At 50.3% G+C, this 17,868-nt stretch overlaps 1 protein-coding gene across 2 annotated transcripts in view; it reads left to right on the top strand.

The window, feature by feature from the left end:
* The window catches only part of MAPK4 (mitogen-activated protein kinase 4), a 155,656-nt gene extending 137,788 nt beyond the window's left edge, over positions 1 to 17,868 (top strand). For both annotated transcript variants that reach the window (XM_077135459.1, XM_077135458.1), the window contains exons 3-6: positions 5,907 to 6,051; positions 8,238 to 8,399; positions 12,633 to 12,834; positions 15,317 to 17,868. In XM_077135459.1, the coding sequence (XP_076991574.1) occupies positions 5,907 to 6,051; positions 8,238 to 8,399; positions 12,633 to 12,834; positions 15,317 to 16,013 (1,206 nt within the window). In that variant the 3' untranslated portion in view covers positions 16,014 to 17,868. The remainder of the gene's footprint in view (positions 1 to 5,906; positions 6,052 to 8,237; positions 8,400 to 12,632; positions 12,835 to 15,316) is intronic.

Genomic DNA, 17,868 nt, shown 5'->3' with positions numbered 1-17,868 from the left:
ACACACAGGCTTCCCAGAAACCAGGCAGAGGGGACTGTGACAATTTCCCCAGAAAGAAAATGGAAAAATAAATTCCTGTCTTACAGGTTGTCATGAAGTCAGCTGAGCTAATGCTCACAAGATCCCTTATGGATAGTGGGTGCTCAACACGTTAGGTTCCTCCCCCTCTAACCCACCCTCGGTTATTTATACCTTGGTGTGAAGGAAGGTTTGCTGGGTGGGAGGAGCAAGGTGAGAGTGCCGCCTTCCTTTGAGGGTGGGAAGGGAAGTCTTGCAACTTCAAAGATCAATTCTCAGATGTTCTTCCCCCACGTGACCATGAGGCTCACTCCCCTGCTTTCCTCTGGTCTTTGCACAAAGTTCTCCTCAGTGAGGCCTCCACCCTCCCACCCACTCCATCACTCCCTACCCCGTTACCTTGCTTTATTTTTATTCCAAAATTTACTCATTGCCATCAGACACATTATCCATTTGTGCGCTCAGCTGACTTTCCTACTGAAATGCAAGCGCCACGATTGTAGGGACTTTGTTTTGTTCACTGCCGGGACTGAATCTCAGCTATACCAATTATTAACTAATTTGCCCTTGGTTAAGTTATTAACCTCTGTTTTCATAGGGTTGTTTTGATAATTAAATGCACTAATACATAAAGCAACACTTGGTGCAGTGCCTGGCAAACCGTAAGTTCTTAATAAATGTTAGCTGTTGTTGTTGTCAGTACATTTTTACTTTTTATCGGGCCGGCTTTCTGGGGGAGGCATCTGGCTACTCAAGGATTCATCTCAAAAATTCATGTTGAGTGGAGCTAGAAAGAGATCTGCACTAACTGGGAACAGTGAAAACACTGCTTACTTTTCCAGGGAAGGTGAACTAAAGATCTCTAGGACACAGGTTCTCAAAGGTGCCTGCATAATGGAATCATTTGGGGAGTTTTAAAACTACCAACACCTATCCCGCTCTCAGAGACTCTGATGTAATTGGTAGGGCAAGTGGCCTGGCCATTGGAACTTTTAAAAATTCCTCAGAACCTCTGCTCCACGTTGCCACCAGATTTCCCCTTGAAAACCAGTGTGATACCTGAGACACAGAATTAGAGTTCTGCAGTGCTCGAAGTCAGTATTACTCCATCTAGAAACTGTTAAAGAAGCTGAAAAAGAGATCAGACTTCAATTAGAGTTATGAATGAAGCAGATCTGGTTAGGACTAAGGTAAATCAGAATACAGGTAAAGGATGATGTTGACTATATTTTAAAACTGCAACTTCTGTTCAAGTTCTGTGTGAGACCAAAGGAAGAGATGTTTATTTGGTTCAAAATTTATATTTTCTATAGCATGCTATTTTATTTAACTTTATGGTTGGTTTATTTAAACATGGAACCTAGAATAGGGAATGAGATCTTGTTATTCTGTAGAGGTTAATGTAATACCCAACACATCCCAGAGTATTTGGGGCAGAGAATAAAAAACTATTTGCGAAGTTCCCTTGAGGGACTGGGGGGAAATGTGGAAATATTAAACTTCCCCACCTGGGGAATTCCTGATATTCTTTCAAGCATTAAGAATTCCCAATTTAATAAGCCAAGCCCTTGATCTTGATTGGAGCTTGCCCTTATGAAACTTATTCCTGCAAAGGAGAAGTTAAGCCTACTTTATAATTATGCCTAAGAGTCACCCCCAGGGAACCTCTTTTGTTGCTCAAATGTGGCCTCTCTCTCAAAAAAAATATCCTGGATATTCCTTAAAGATTTTTGTGTTCCAGCAAAGTCTGGCTTTCACTGGAAAATTCTGACATCCACTAGCTGAAACTCCTCTCTTTAATTCAGCTCAGGTACCATGTTGTGGGCCCCAGAGCCTCTCTGCCCCGACACCCAGGGCTCATCTCAGCTGATGGCTGGACCCCTTGACTCCTGTCTCTACCCCACAGAGCCAGGAATGCTTCCCTCCCAGTTCCCTAAGGTATCTCATGCTCTGGGGCTTAACAGAGAACACTGCAACTTTGCAAATTCTCCTATGCTCTGTGGCTCCTGAAACACATGAGTAAATTCCCCATCAGTTTTCTAAAGGGCTTGGAAGACAGTAACCTTAGAGGAACAGCCAGTAGTTGAGGAAAATTAAGCAGGTCCTGGTTTTCATTCCAATGTAAGAAATGAGCTGGGGTGAGCTTGATTAGCTCCTATCATGGCCTGACCCTAATCACTCCGGCCCAGGGGCAGCTTTGCCCAGGCCAGCACCTTCCTTTCACTTTCAGAGCAGGTGTTTCAGAGGGAAGCCCACCCCCCACCCCACCCCACTGTGACCTGACTTCTCTTCAGCCCTAGGCTCTGCAGACAGATGAGTGTTTAAGAAAGAAAAGACTGGTCATGTATATATCACAGAAAATTCACTTCTGATCTCCTCCTCTTTAGATACTTTTTGCTTTAATCTTCCCCTGACAGTCTCACCCTCTGCCTGGAAAATAAAATCAGACCACTTTTTATTTCTAGCCCACTCACTCAGAAGTGAACAGTTTGAATTGTTTCTGTAACTATTAAAATCAAACTTAAACTCCCAACAAATTACGTTATGAGTCTCAGGTGCCTTATGCTACATGAAACAAAAACCCAAAAGGCTTCATCCTATGATTCCATTTATCTGACATACTGAACAAGGCGAAACGAGAGGGACGGAAAACAGTGGTTGCTAGGGGCTGGGCTGATTTAAAGGGGGGCGTGAGGGGATTATTTGAGATGATGGAATTGTTGCATGTCTTGATTGTGGTGAAGTTACACGAGTCAATGCTTTTGTCAAAACTCATAAAACTGTACAGTAAAAAGGGTGAACTTCATATGTGTAAAATATCCCTCAATCAACTTAATTTTAAACTTCTATATTAATAACATTTACCAATTCTTTTTGGACCAAGACAAGGTATAAGTTGCTGTCAACTTACGTAAGCTCCTCACCACCTCCGAAAGTGGGAATTGGAACTCTCGGGAAAGTCAAGTATCAGTGGTCCCCTGCGAAGGTGGCTAATTTCGGAAAGAATTCAGGCCATATGACACATTCCTTATTCATTCCATCTTTCATTTCTTCAGCTGCCCAGGAAGCAGCATGCTGTTAGGCAATGTGGAAATAGCTGCAGAACAAGATACAACTGCTGCCGTGAGGGGCAGGCATGTAGTCTTGTAGGTCCTGGGGTGAGAGAAGGAAATCCACAGTAACAAATACAGATACATGGAGCCCTTGGAAAGGCACACTGCAAAATTCACCAGGAGTCCATTTTAGTTGGAGCATTGAGGCTGGGGTATGGGTATGTGTAGTCATGTCCAGCTTGAAGATATTTTCCTCTTTCCCCCCCTTCCTTCTACCTTGGTGCCAGTCTGAGGCTCTGCTCTGAAAAAATATGTGGTATGAAGTGGTGGTGAGGGGGATCAGGGACTGCTATCCTAATTCAGGGCTCCCAGGAGATTTAAACTGAATAGATCTGTTTTAGTTTCCTACGCTGCTGAAAGCAGGTCCCATGAAATGGGTTGGCTTGAACAACGGGAATGTATTAGCTTACAGTTTGAGGTTGAGATGCTTTCTTCCCAGGCTGCTGCAGGCAATCCTGGGTTCCTCTGCCACATGGCAAGGCACGTGGCACAGCTGCTGGTCTCTCCCTTCTCTTCTGGATTCTGTTGACTTCAGCTTCTTGCTTCCGTGACATTCTCCCTTTCTCTCTGTATTCACTGCAGTTATAAAGGACTGTAATAATAGGATAAGTTCCAGCCTGAATGAGGTGGGTCACATCTTAACTGAAGTAGCTTCATCAACAGATCCTATTTACAATGGATTCACACCCACAGGAATGGATTACATTTAAGAACATGTTGTCTGGGGTACATACAACTTCAAACCACCACAAAATCTTTGTCAGCAAGTAAAGAGATTTCAGATTAAATTACCAAAAGCTCCTTGGTACTTTGGCTTCTTAACATTGAATCTGTTTCATCCTGGGTCTGTGATACCTTTTACATCGGTCAAAAGGAAAATTCAGGTGCTAATCTGGGAACTTTTCCAGCCCTAATAACCAGACCATCCCTAGAATCTCCCTTTGGACCCCCTCAGTCTTTTTTAAAAAATATTTTTATTGAGAAATCTTCACATATATACAGTCCATCCAAAGTATACAATCAGTGGCTCACAGTATCATCACATAGTTGTGTATTCATCACCATTGTCATGTTTAGAATATTTGCATCATTCCAGAAAAAAGAAAAAACTCATACATCCCATATCCCTTATCCCTCCCTCTCATTGACCACTAGTATTTCCATTTACCCAATTTTTTTACCCCCTCCCCCCTATTATTTTTATATATATATATTTTTAACTCATCTGTCCATACCCTGGATAAAAGGAGCACCAGACACAAGGTTTTCACAATCACCACGGTCCACTGTAAAAGCTATATAGTAATACAATCGTCTTCAGGAATCAAGGCTACTGGAACCCAGTTCAACAGTTTCAGGTACTTCCCTCCAGCCACTCCAATACACCATAAACTAAAAATGGATGTCTATATAACACATAAGGATAACCTCTCGACTCTGAAATCTAAGCCACTGAACCTTTGTCTCATTTCTCTCTTCTCCCTTTTAGTCAAGAAGGCTTTCTCAATCCCATGATGCTGGGTCCCAGCTCATCCCAGTCCTGTCCCATGTTGCTAGGGAGATTTATACCCATGGGAGTCATGTCTCATGTAGGGACATGGGACATAAATTCATCTGCCAAATTGGCTTAGAGAGAGAGGGCACATCTGAGCAACAAAAGAGGTTCTCTGGCGGTGACTCTTAGGCATAATTAAAAGTAGGCTTAGCTTCTCCTTTTGCAGGAACAAGTTTCATAGGTGTGAACCTCAGGGCCAAGGGCTCAGCCTATTGAATTGATTGTTCCCACTGCTTTTGAGAATATCAGGAATTCCCCCAGATGGGGAAGTTTAATATTCCCTCCTTTCCCCTCAGTTTTAATTCCTCCCCTTGACCCTACCTGGGCCTGTTTTCTCACTTTTAGGAGACTGTTCCAGGAATCCCAGAGGACATTTCCTAGGTTCTACTAATGGATCTCTTTTCTGAATTATGTGGAAAACAACTTCTAGATTGCTTGGATTTACTTCCTTATCTGTGCTATAACACTTATTACTATATGCTGTAGAGGAAGAATTCAACCCAGACCACAAATCACTGAGGTCCCCCTGATTTCTGTCCCCCAAAAAGAGACTATGTAGAACTTCCAGAATCCTCTAGGCCAACAAAAGTAGTTTAAACACTGCTGCTCCAGGTTGTTTCCATGTGCCATTGACCAGACCATTGACCTATGTCCATTGTGAGGATGGCTTTATCCGTTCTCAGCAGGACCTGCACCCGCCTTTGTAGCTGTGCTAATTCTGGTCTTCAGCACCAAAGCTGATAAGTGTTGGGTAACACCCAACACTTATTTTCCAATGTATAACTATTTCTGAAGTTCAGCCACTGGAGAGAGGATAGAGGAAATATTCCAGTGTCTTGTCATTATTCTACTGATGGTGGTAATGAACTTGAGTGTGGCTCCGATTTATACATTTGCTTACACACGAGAGCAGATTTGTTATGAAAAGTTACAAGATGGGGTAGGAAATCATTCCTTCGAACATATTGATAACATGGATCCATTCCTTTGAGGAGAAACTCAGGACGTAGTTAGATCCCCTCACCTAAGCCTCCGACTCCCATGACCCAGGCCCGCCCCTCTACAAGACCTCTGTCACTAGCACTTCTTGGAGACCAGTGGGAAAAGAACAAGAGTGAAAGGTGTTGTTTTCCATGAGAGGGGAAACCGGGAGAGGCGTGGGAGGGGGTGAGGACATCTGTAGATGACCCATCATTGGAACTGGGGGTCTTGTCTTTCAGGGTTACCTGTCAGAAGGGCTGGTAACGAAGTGGTACCGCTCGCCACGCCTGCTCCTCTCCCCTAACAACTACACCAAGGCCATTGACATGTGGGCCGCCGGCTGCATCCTGGCCGAGATGCTCACGGGAAAGATGCTCTTTGCAGGTGAGTTGCGAACCACGCCACCTTCCTTCTCTTATGGTTTCATTTTATAAAAGTGGAGCATTGAGTGCAAAAAGCATACTGATCCCCCAGCATGCTAATTTTTCTTTTTGAAAATCACCTCGATGACTTCCACAACACCACTTTGAGTTAATTATAATTTCAGGCAAAATACCTAAAGATACCTAAGAGGCTAAAGATAGCCTTTTAAGCATAAAATGGGAAATCAAGTGACCACTTAGATCCAAATGCCTTGAGATTGAATCCAGGAGACACCCACCCTCTGTGTTCAGCCCCTTCTTCCTCTTTCGAAGCCATGGGGTTCCCTGTCCTGCAGCCACCTCAGTTACCCACTGTGTGCTCCTATTTCGTCATCAATTTTTGTTTGCCTTGGCACAGAGACCCTTCTCTGCCTGGAAGTTCCTACATTACCTTTAAAATCCAGCTGTATCCTGTCCTCTGTGATGCCCTGTCCAGTTCCCTGGGGAATGAGTCACCCCCACTTTGTGTTCCCATTGTCTCTTTCTCCTTGCTGGGAAGAGTAATCTGTGCTCTCTCTTCACCCCCCCTTGTCCATTCTCTCATTCCCTCTATCCCTCTGAAGCTGCTCACACCAGACCCCCATGCTCCTAATTCAATGGGACTCATTTTAGCCCTCATCTGCTGGCATCGGTCAACAATGATCATCCCCTCCTCCCTGAAACTCCATCCTCCCTGGGCTTGCATCCTCTCACCTCTCTGGCCTGTCCTCCCCAGTTGCCTCTCAGCCCCACTGCTCTATGTCCTCTGCACCCAGGTCCCCCGTCCGTCCCCAAGGCACTGTCCTCAGCCCTAACCGCCACTCTCATTCACTCGTAGAGCTTGAGCCCACCTCTCCACCTCAGGCTAACTTTGCAGAGGCCGGAAGCCCAGGAACGTCCCAGACCACGTTGCAGGACTGTGATGACGCCCAGCCAGCATCCACACTGCTGGGCCCCAGAGTGACCGCCAGAGCCCTGAGATCCCACCTCCTTGCCACCTCCCCTCTGCCTGGACCCCCATGCTCCACCCGACCGCTGTGCTCAGGGGGCCCCACCCTGTGCAGCCCTCCCGCTGAGCCTGCACCATCATCCTCCACCTCCGCTGAGTGCTCTCCCCACCTCAGTAGCTCCTCTGAGTCGAGGATACCCCTTCTCCCCTTCTCTGCTCACGGGTGTGGGACACAGCCCCATCGTCCTTCTTGCTCCCCAAGCTGCTTTGCTATTTAAAAAGTAACCCTCCTCTGTGCGTGCCTCTGAGATGGCTCTTCTCATCTCCACCTGTCCTCGGTGTGCCGGCACCTGCTTGTCTCCTCCTCACCAGCCCCTCCCACGCCCACCCCGCTGAGAACTTTGGTACCTACATATGGCCTCCCTGGCTACACTGAGCCCCTCCCAGTCGGGGCTGGGTGCTGATGTGCACCCCTTCCCCCATCTACTCTCCCCGCCTTCTGGTTTCCCAGCCTCCTCAATGTCTGTGACCTCCACCCTCTCCTTCACCAGCCACTCACCTGTGTTCTCAGAGGGCTCCCCTGTGGCTGCCGGAAGGGCCACTGCTGTCTTCCATTTTGTGGGGCTCAGAGGCTTTGGTGAGGGGATTTTGTTAAGTCCTGGCGTTCTGAAAGGGGGCTCTGACACCTCCATTTTATTCCCTCCTTCTCCTCCTCCCTTCCCCCCACTGGCAGGATGGTGTCGCCCAGAACTGCCCTTCAGGGCCTTGAGTCCTGGCTGGGATTCCAATTAGCTGATTGACAGGGCAAAACATGACTTCTGAGGATCCTTCCAACTTTAATGTCCTTTTCCTTTCCCTGGGTGTTCAGTTTCCCAGGATTTGCCACTCTGATGTCCTCTTCAGATCCATCCCTTTCCACCCCACCCAGGACTTCTGGATAGTATTTAAGATTTCAAAAGTAGATACCTCTGGGTGGCAGCTAAGTATAGAAGTGAGCATGGGAATCAGTGGCTCAGAAACAGCATGCAACCTGGCCACGGTCACACAGCAAGTTAGTAGCCGAGTGGACACCAGAACACCGGTCCCCAGGCTCCCAGCCCCGTTCCTCCTTCCCTCATCCCACGTGGCACCTCCCAGGCCACCCAGAGTGGCTCCTTGGGCTTCTGCACACCCCTGTCGCGTGGGCAGCACACTTAGCCGCCCGGTGTTTGCCTCCCCAGGGGCTCACGAGCTGGAGCAGATGCAGCTCATCCTGGAGACCATCCCCGTGATCCGGGAGGAAGACAAGGAGGAGCTGCTCAAGGTGATGCCTTCCTTTGTCAGCAGCACGTGGGAGGTGAAGAGGCCGCTGCGCAAGCTGCTCCCTGAAGTGAATAGCGAAGGTACCTGAGCCCGACAGGCCAGACACCCTGGGAAGCCGAGCCCTGGCTCCATCTTGGGGGTGAGGACAGGCAGGTCTCCTTCCCGAAGGGAAAAGCCTGGGTTTGGAAGGTGGGGCTCTTCTGAACTAGGGCATTTGCACTAGCTATTAGGCAAGCCTCAAGGCAATCATTGGTGACCCTCCCTAGTCCTGTTTTTGCTCCCCTTTCCTTCTCTTTCTTTCTTGCCTTCTTCCCTCTCTTCATCCATCTTCCCTTACATTTTCCCCCCTTAGAAGCAGAGCATGGTACAAAGAACATGAACTTTGCCAGCTTGATAGATAGATCCAGTTCAGTTCCCAGATCCACTAGCTGTGTGGTCTTAGGCAAGTTGCTTAACCTCTCTGAATTTGTTTCCTTAACTATAAAATGGGTATAATAGTACTTGCCACATAGGGTGGTTGTGGGAATTAAGTAAAATAGAATCTGTAAAGCCTCTGGTGTAGGATCTAATAGGATCTTAGATGTTACTATTATCATTGGGCCCCATGTCTGCCAGAAGCTTCCTTAGGCCACCCTGGGTTAGGTAGGACGTAGCTTTGGCCACTTATAAGAGACACCCCAATTCTCAATGGTTTAAATAAGATTTATTTCTTATGTCAGGAAAGAGAAGTTAAGTTTATTTCTCTCTCATGTAATGGGCCAGAGGTAGACGGTCCAGGCGAATATGGTGGATCTGCTCCACAAGGTCTCCGAGGGACCCAGGCCGATTCTGTCTTGTCGCTCTGCCATCTTAGCACATTGCCCTTTGGTCGGGCCCTAGTGGCGAGGCCTGGTCGCATGGCCCCCAGCCAGCTGCAGTGGAGGCTGTGGAATGGATCCTTATTCCATGACATCTTGTGTCCTGCTAAAAATCCCATTCTTGTGAAAGAACAGAGCAGACACTGGGATACAAATGAGCAGCCTCTGCCACATGCCTCTCTTCTCAGGAAACTGAGAACTTGGACTAAGAATGCCTTTGGCCACGACTCCAATTCAATCAGTAAACTGCCTCAGTTTTCCCGTCAGGCGAGTGGGGAGTGTTCGATTCACTGCAAAGCTAAGGCTCAGCCTATCTGTATTTACTTTGATTTCTAGGCTGCTAATAGAAATTCCAGCACGTGACAAAGAGCGTTGTTCACTTCTCATGTTCTGGGTCAGGGATGTGTCACCCACGCCCTCCCCTGAGCAACCACAGACACAGCAGCCCCCGTGGCGTTTGGGTTCTGAGAGTGTTGGGCATTGCCTCAGAGAATCAGAACTGGTACCTAATAGAAGGTAAAGCTGCTCACTCATCACCAACATCAGCCAATGTTTATTAACCAACCACAGACAGAGAACCGTGCTAGGGCTAGACAGTCGGAGACACATAAGGGTTGGTCTAAGCCAGAAGACAGGGACTACCCATTCGAGGTAAATGTGAAATATTAAAGGACATATCCTATGGGGCTACTGAGATCGTTAAGCATTTGAGGAGGTGGGGGTGGGGTGGGGGCAGGAGAGACAGCCCTGAAATGCTGAGAGGTCAGAGAAGCCGACATGGAGGAGGTAGGGCTGGGGCTGAGCCCTGAAGCTGGTGAGGGTGAGCCTGCCACAGTCAGTGGATCTCCAGGGACAGCCAGTGGGTGGTAGTGCAGCTGGAGAGAGGAGAAGGGCCGAGAGGCTGCAGGGCTTTAAATGCTCAGCTGATGAGTTTGGACTCAATCCTGTAGCTGAGCAGATGTTCACTAAAGCCAGGCTCGCTTTATCCTCCTGATATGCCATTTCAACAACAATTCTCTCTGGCCTTGAAAAGTCACCCCAATCGGCCTTTGACCGCAGGATCGTGAAGCATGAATGAAGGGAAACACAAGTGGAGAAAGGCATCACCTCGGGGGTGTCGCTCGCTCTGCCATGCATTCGAGGCCCCGCAGGCCTGGGAGGTAGCTGCAGGATCCATCCCACTACAGCTCACAGAGGCCCAGGAGGCTCAGTCTGGGTGACAGGATCCCTCGGCCTGACAGCCAGAACAGCTGTCACGCTGCAGATACAGGATGAGAATTGTAAGCCCTGAGACCACAGAAAGGAGCCCAGAGGAAAGGAGTTTGGGGAAGGGTGTGGGTGGCTTATGAGTAAAGGTAAAGCCAAGACTTAGCACAAAGACCCTAAAATCTCAGCAGCTCGGCCCACTACAGCATATTCACCTCTCATATCAAGCCCGGAGTGGGGGACGCAGGGAGCAGGGGAGGGCAAGTGGCTCTGCCTCGGGCAGTCATTCCGGGACCCAGGCGCCCACACCCAGCCAGCAGGGGGAAGAAAGGGAATAGGCTCTTGCAGGAGGTTCTGATGGGCCCGCCCTGGAGGACGGGGTCTTGCGGGAGACACAGCTGCCGCCCAGAAGCGGGAGAAGGGGCCTCCTGGGGCAGCGAGGTCAGGCTGACTCAGGAGAGACCGCGGAGGGCAAAGCTGGGCCCTGGGGTGGAAGTGAAAGAGGGAGATATAGGACTGGTGTAAGGAAGAACTTTCTAACCTTGTGGGCTTCCAGAAGTGTCAGTGCAGCTGTTGGGGAGAGGAAAGAGGAGACTCACATCCTTGGAGAGTCAGTGCAGGTGGCCTTTTGTGTTGGCTGGGTCTTTTTTTTTTTTCTTTTAATGGTTCTTTGTAATAATGATGGTGATGCCTTCCCATGTTTAGAGCTTTAACTCTCATTTCCTTTTCAAACGCCCAGTGTCCTGGGTGAGGCTGAGAGAGGTGCCAAGGCCGACAGCAGGAAAGCCTTGCGCAGGTCTCAAGCTGGGCAGTGGCACAGTGGCAGGGCTGGGGAGTGGAACAGCCAGTTCCTCTGAGTCCCAGGACCTACGAGGCTGAGCCTCTTCCAGGTCTGCAACCCTGGGCCCCTAAATACCCCGAGTGCCAGAGTGTTTAGGGGAGATCAGAGTGATTGCTGCTGAACTCCTCTTTCAGTCTAGAGTTACGGAGCAGCCTTATGTCCTCCTGGCAGGCCAGTGACCTTCTGCATCCATCGATTTCCTGAATCATTGATGAATTCTCCTGCAAAGAGATCTCGAGCCCCTCAGAGGGGTGGCAGCCAGGGCCTTCAGCTCAGCTTGAGTTCTCGGATTCTATGTGCTCTGTGACGTGAATAGCCAGCCTGTGATTTCAGTGGAGCCTCCAGAGACTCCAGCACTGAGAAGTAATACAAACCTCCAGGCTAGACCTTGCCCTGAGATGACCCAGGGCAGATGGGTACCCCTGACCCTATTCAGAGAGAAAGGGCAGCAGCACCTGTGTGGTCTGAGGTTCCGCGAGGACACACAACGCCCTACTGGCTGCTGAGATCTTGAAATATTCTCATGCTGGTTGATGACCAGCCACCGCTCAAGTCTCCCAAGGGGCCCCTCCCTTCCCAGGCTCCAGCTGCCCACAACCTCCTCTTGAGCTGACCACCAAAGGGTTACTGGGGCATCGGCTAGCACACCAGGCGGTCTTGAGGACTAGTTGTTAAATATTTTGAATATCTAGTCTGCCTGTTTGGTTTAGTCAAATCTTCAGAGGCAGCTTATAATAGGAAAAGCACTGGATTTAGATGGAAGAGCCCTGTGTTGGGGCCCTGCCCCCTGCCCCCAGACCCCAGCCCCCTTCCTCACCAAGGCCTTTTACTGCCTCCAGCCCTGCCCCGTGCCTGAGGGCCTCCTCAGGAGGGTGCCCAGTCTCGCCCCCAGCAGCCCTCATCCCGGGACACCGGGTGAGGTGTGGTGAGACCAGCTTCTCAGCCTCAGGTGGAACTGCTTTGAGGGGTGCCCACCTGCCTCTGAAGGACCCCAGTGACCCACAAGTGGAACCTGCTCGTTTGCACCCCTCCACTGGCTTCTGCCCCCTTCCTCTGGCAGAGCTTTCTGGGATCATTGCCCGATAAGGTACCCACCCCCAAGTCCTCATCTCTGGAGAAGCACCCCCTTCCCCGCCCCAAAGCAGGCCCTAGCCCCAGACCTCCTCTAACCGCTGGTGAGAACTTTACCCCCACCCCCAGGCCTCTCCTCATTCATCAGTGAAGAGTAGTTAGTATCTGCTCTGTCTCTCACTGGACCGAGGGGAAGACCGTGAGAAAGAAACTGGCTAAAAACCTGCTTTGCAAATGGAAAAATGCAAACACCAGGGATTGCTGCCGACTGAGGGGTCTCACCTTCAGCTTGGCAGGGAATGACCAATGACCTTCCTGCCCCGCTTTGCTCCCCACAGCCATTGACTTCCTGGAGAAGATCCTGACCTTCAACCCCATGGATCGCTTGACCGCCGAGATGGGGCTGCAGCACCCCTACATGAGCCCGTACTCGTGCCCTGAGGACGAGCCCACCTCGCAACACCCTTTCCGCATCGAGGACGAGATTGACGACATCCTGCTGATGGCTGCCAACCAGAGCCAGCTCTCCGCCTGGGACAGGTGCAGTCCCCGTGGCTTCCTGCTCTGGGGAGAAGAGCCCATATTCACCTGTCCCCCCTTTTCTGTTTTGCCTCTGGTCCTCTATGACCTCTCCCTCTGTTTCCCAAGTTGTACAGTCCATTTGGGCACTTTTTCCAACTTACCTTCCTGCTCTTCTCCCTCCTGTCTCCAGACACTCCTAGTAAATGACCAAACCACAAACGTGTCCAGCTGGGCCCTGCATGTGTGGGTCAGGGGGCTTCCTTTGTGCAATACTGGCACCACCAGCTTTCCTCACCACTCTTTAGTGTGCTGAACACAGGCTCAATACGATATTTGGCAAGCATTTAAAGGGCACTTACTGTAGGCCCTAATTTCTAGCAGGTGAAGAATTTGCCCATGAAAAATTCACGGTAAGAAAAATGCAGAATTTACCATTACAAAACACTTTCAATGTTCCCTATCATTTGCACTTCTTGGCAGTGCTATGAAGGGAGGCTCCATTGTATTACCCATTTACAGATAAAGAGGCTACAGCTCAGAGAGGTTAAGGAATTGGCATCATGTCACACAGCTAATACTTGCCTTATGTGGAACCCTCCTGAATGCATCCATTCAGACACTGCTAATCAGACTCTTTCTTGCTAAACTGGGTTTTGCCTCAGAATCCTTCTCAATATAGTTTTCCAGGAAGCCACTACTAATGAATCAGAGTTGGGTAGGAAAAAAAAAAAAAAATATATATATATATATATATACATATATTTTTACAATTTCTCCCTAGGCACATAATGAGCTCTTAGATCCATTCCTGTTTTGGCATTCTTAAATCAGGCAGCTAAATTTGGGGGCATCACCCTCTGCTAATTCTGGGAGGGAATGCTGGTAGCTGCTCCATTTAGAAATAAAAGCCGAGGACTCGGCAGCTAGCTAGCACTCCAAGGAGGCCTAAGTGGGAGTCCCACTGTAGTGGGAAAGTGACAGCTAGTTATGTAAGTGACAGATGAGCAATTTTTCCTTTTCAGGCATTTGACAGATGATAGGTTTCAGATTAAGGAGGCAACGAGGGAGGGCCTAGGCAGTGTTGCTATTTTTGGTCTGTTGGTTTGTTGTTTTCACCAGTTGGTGGCAAATAGAGATTAATGAAGACTCTTCCACTGCTGCTATGCCCAGCTCACCCTTGACCATGTCCCTGCAGAACTTAACTGTTTGGAACCCTCGTTTCCTCATCTATAAAGCCCTGGTGATTATACAAACTCCACGGAGTTGCTATGAAGACTACAGATGATTTCTGTAGCAGCCGAGGGCTAGGATCGTCACAGGTCCTTCCTCCTAGACATCCCTGCAGTTTTGAGGCCACTCAAGGGAGAAGGCAGCATTCACCTGTAGGAGCAGCGCCCACACTAACAGCCTCACTGGGGGGTGGTCAGTATTGGGCCCTCCCATGCACCCTTGTGGGGCGCCCAATGGCCTGCCCTTTCCCAATCAAACTGCTGTCCTTCATGTACTTGTGTTTCCTGTGTGAGCAGGAAACCCTGACTCCTGTCCAGGGTCAGCTGGCTGCTGCCTCTTCTATGCTCCTGCATGGAGCACCTGGCACAAAGAGGGCTCATTCAGAGCAGACGGTCTGCCCACCTTCCCATCTGCCTTCCATTTGCTTTTGGCTAGCGGACTGCACTCTCCAGGGCTACAGGGCAGCCAACAGACAGCAGCATCTCGGGCCACTCCTGAGGATGTCTGCAATGTCTCCACCGGCCCCACCTGCCCTGCATCTATGCAGCATGCTGGGGGCTTCCTACTAAATCCACTAGGGAAGGCGTTCTCAGCCCTGGCTGTCCCTTAGAATCACCTGGAGTGGGCTTAAAAACAAGCAGATGCAAGACCGTACCCTAGACCCAGCAATCACAATTGGGGGTGTGGCGTAGGCACAAGATTTTATTTTTTATTTCCTACATGAGTCTAGTCTACAGCCAGGGTGAAGTACACACTGGAGCCCAGCTGCTCCAGGTATGGTCCAAGGACCAGTAGCATCAGCCTCACCTAGGAGCTTGTTAGAAAGGTAGGCTCTCAGGCCCCACCTGGGAACCTCCAAATCAGGACCTGCATATTAATCTGGTGTGTGTCCTCATCACAGTTTGGGGAATACCAAGGAAGTGGCTTCACTAAAAAGAAATGTATCCAGGAGGAGAGGGATCATTTGTTTTCTCTTGTTCACTACTATGTCTGGTGATGCCTGAAACAATGTCTGGCACATAGTAGGTGCTCAATAAGTGTTAGTAGGTTGTTCAATGAATACAAAAGAAACCCAGCTGCCCTAAAGGGTTGAGCTGAATGAGTCCTTCCACCTGCGCCCTCCTCTTGGCACACCCTCACCTAGCCCTATCACCCTCAAGGAATGAAAAGCCGGCCTGTGGGTGGCAGCAGGGGATTCGGAGGACTTGGCTCCCTCCGAGAAGCCACCGGCAGTTGGGGATCATTCACCGCCCCTTTCGTGCCCTTGCAGGTACCCTGTGAGCCTGTCATCGGACCTGGAGTGGCGGCCCGACCGGTGCCAGGACGCAAGCGAGGTGCAGCGCGACCCGCGCGCGGGCTCGGCGCCACTGGCGGAGGACGTGCAGGTGGACCCGCGCAAGGACTCGCACAGCAGCTCCGAGCGCTTCCTGGAGCAGTCACACTCGTCCATGGAGCGCGCCTTCGAGGCCGACTACGGACACTCCTGCGACTACAAGGTGGGGTCGCCGTCCTACCTGGACAAGCTGCTGTGGCGCGACAACAAGCCGCACCACTACTCGGAGCCCAAGCTCATCCTGGACTTGTCGCACTGGAAGCAGGCGGCCGGGGCGCCCCCCTCCGCCGCGGTGGCCGCGGACGCGGTGGCGCGCGAGGAGGAGCCGGCCAGCCTCTTCCTGGAGATCGCGCAGTGGGTCCGCAGCACGCAGGGCGGCCCGGAGCGCGCCAGCCCTCCCCCCGACGGCCCGGAGCGCCGCCTGTCCACCTCGCCGCCCGGCCGCCCGGCCCCGGTTGACGGTGGCGCCAGCCCCCAGTTCGACCTGGACGTATTCATCTCCCGCGCCCTGAAGCTCTGCACTAAGCCCGAGGACCTGCCCGACAATAAACTGGGCGACCTCAACGGCGCGTGCATCGCCGAGCACCCTGGTGACCTCGTGCAGACCGAGGCCTTCTCCAAAGAAAGGTGGTGAGGGCCGAGGGAGCGCTCGAGGCCCGCCACTCTCTATGGCCTTGCCGTTAGCAGGAGAGAGAGGAATGCCCATTTCTTCAACTGCCTTAATAACTCGCCTTTAACCTCTGGGAGCGGGTTTGAACGGGAGCCTAGCTCGGAGTGGATCCGTTTCCCAGAAAAGGGGAGGCCAGTGCGTTTTGTGGTGTGCAGGGAAGAAACTGGTCTGGGCAGTCTGCAGGCCCTGCCTGGGTGGCTGAGTGCAGAGGAATCTTGCAGACATAGTTCTGAAACCATCTGGCCCAACTAGCCTCGAAGGACAGGTGAGGAAGGACAGTTAAGCCTGGGAAGCAAAGTGGCCTAAGATCACCGACTGGCATGGGGACAGCCTGAAAGCCCAGCCTCCTGGCCCCAGCCAGCACCAGTCTACTAAATAATGTCTTCCTCTGCCAGGGTGGTTCTAGCTTTTCAGGCAGGAAACTTGGTCCAAGATGTTTCTTCCCTGCCCATTACCATCTGGCCCATTCGATGTCCTTTTATTTAGAGCAATGTTTCTTGTATTCAAAAACCGGAGGCTGCACCAGTTTATTTCCCACGTCACTAAGCATACTTATCCTCGCTCCTGCCGTGCACCTGCATTTGTACACCCCTCCGTAGTCTGACATCATTGTTTCAGATCGGACCAGGTAGGAGTTTTCGCAGGCCTGGGTGCACACCTCCTCCGGCTCTCCCTGTGCACTTTCCTGACACATATGCAAACACAAAGACACAATCCTAGTTCCTGAGTGGTTGTCTTACACAGGTGAGTTTGAAGACAGCGCCCAGGAATCCCTCTAGCCTACTCCCAGCCTTTACTGCCCACCACGCTGCCTCCTACCCACCCCAACCCCATTCCCTCCCCACCACGCAGCTCCTCTCCACACCTGCCTCGTGACCTCACATTCTCAGCATGAATTGCTCACCTGGGTGAAAGCTCAGAGGCATCCTCCACAGAGTACGTGTGTTGGCGAAGACTTTCCAAGGAACCCAACATGCTTCACTAATACCACCCCTTGATTTTGACACCCATTTAGCCTTGGCAAAGAGTAGGCCCAAAGGAAGTGCATCGTAGAGCAAGTGTCTTTGGGGGCAAGGAATCAAGAAAGTGGGAAAGGTGGGGTGCCACATGGGGGACCCCATGACAGAGGAAGGGACTCGAAGCAGCCAGGCCTGTCAGTCTAGGCCAGGATAAGTTTGGAGCATGCAGACCCCGAGGTGCACTCACACACAAGCGTGGGGCGATAGGTGTGGACACAGCAGCCCTCGGCAGAGAAGGTGGGGAAGGCACTGACAGCCACCAGTCCAGTCCCCAGGACTGCTCAGCTATTTCCGCTGCAGGTGTTCAGCTCCTACTCACCTCCCCCCACCCCCAACACCTCCCAAAGACACCCACAGAGAGCCTCCCCTGTCTAAAAGTAGAAGATTCCCCAAGGGCTGACCTTGGACTGTGTTCATCCTCACCTCACAGCACCTTAAGTCTAATCAGCTAACTTCAATTTGTACATTGAAACCTGCACCACGTTAGAAACTTATATTTAAAAAATGGAATTAATCCCACTCACCAATTTTTAAATGGAAAGATACGTAAATATAAAGTGTTTGGGGTTCTTTTTTAAAAACGGAAATGTACGTCACCCTTCATGTGCCATTTTGTCCTCGGAGGGTGGCTTTACTTTTTTGGTAAAGGAACAAGCTGCTGACCTTGACCAGGCGTTCATATATTATTGTTGTTACAAAGGAATCGTTATTACTACTCATGTTTAAAAAAAAATCTATTAAATGTTATTAAACTTGATCAGGCTGAGCCAAATAAAATTTTATTGGAACAAAGCCACAGT

Source organism: Tamandua tetradactyla, chromosome 18 (assembly GCF_023851605.1).
Source record: "Tamandua tetradactyla isolate mTamTet1 chromosome 18, mTamTet1.pri, whole genome shotgun sequence".
Taxonomy (NCBI): domain Eukaryota; kingdom Metazoa; phylum Chordata; class Mammalia; order Pilosa; family Myrmecophagidae; genus Tamandua; species Tamandua tetradactyla.
The sequence above is the reverse complement of the archived record's forward strand: the minus strand, read 5'-3'. Positions and strand labels throughout refer to the sequence as shown.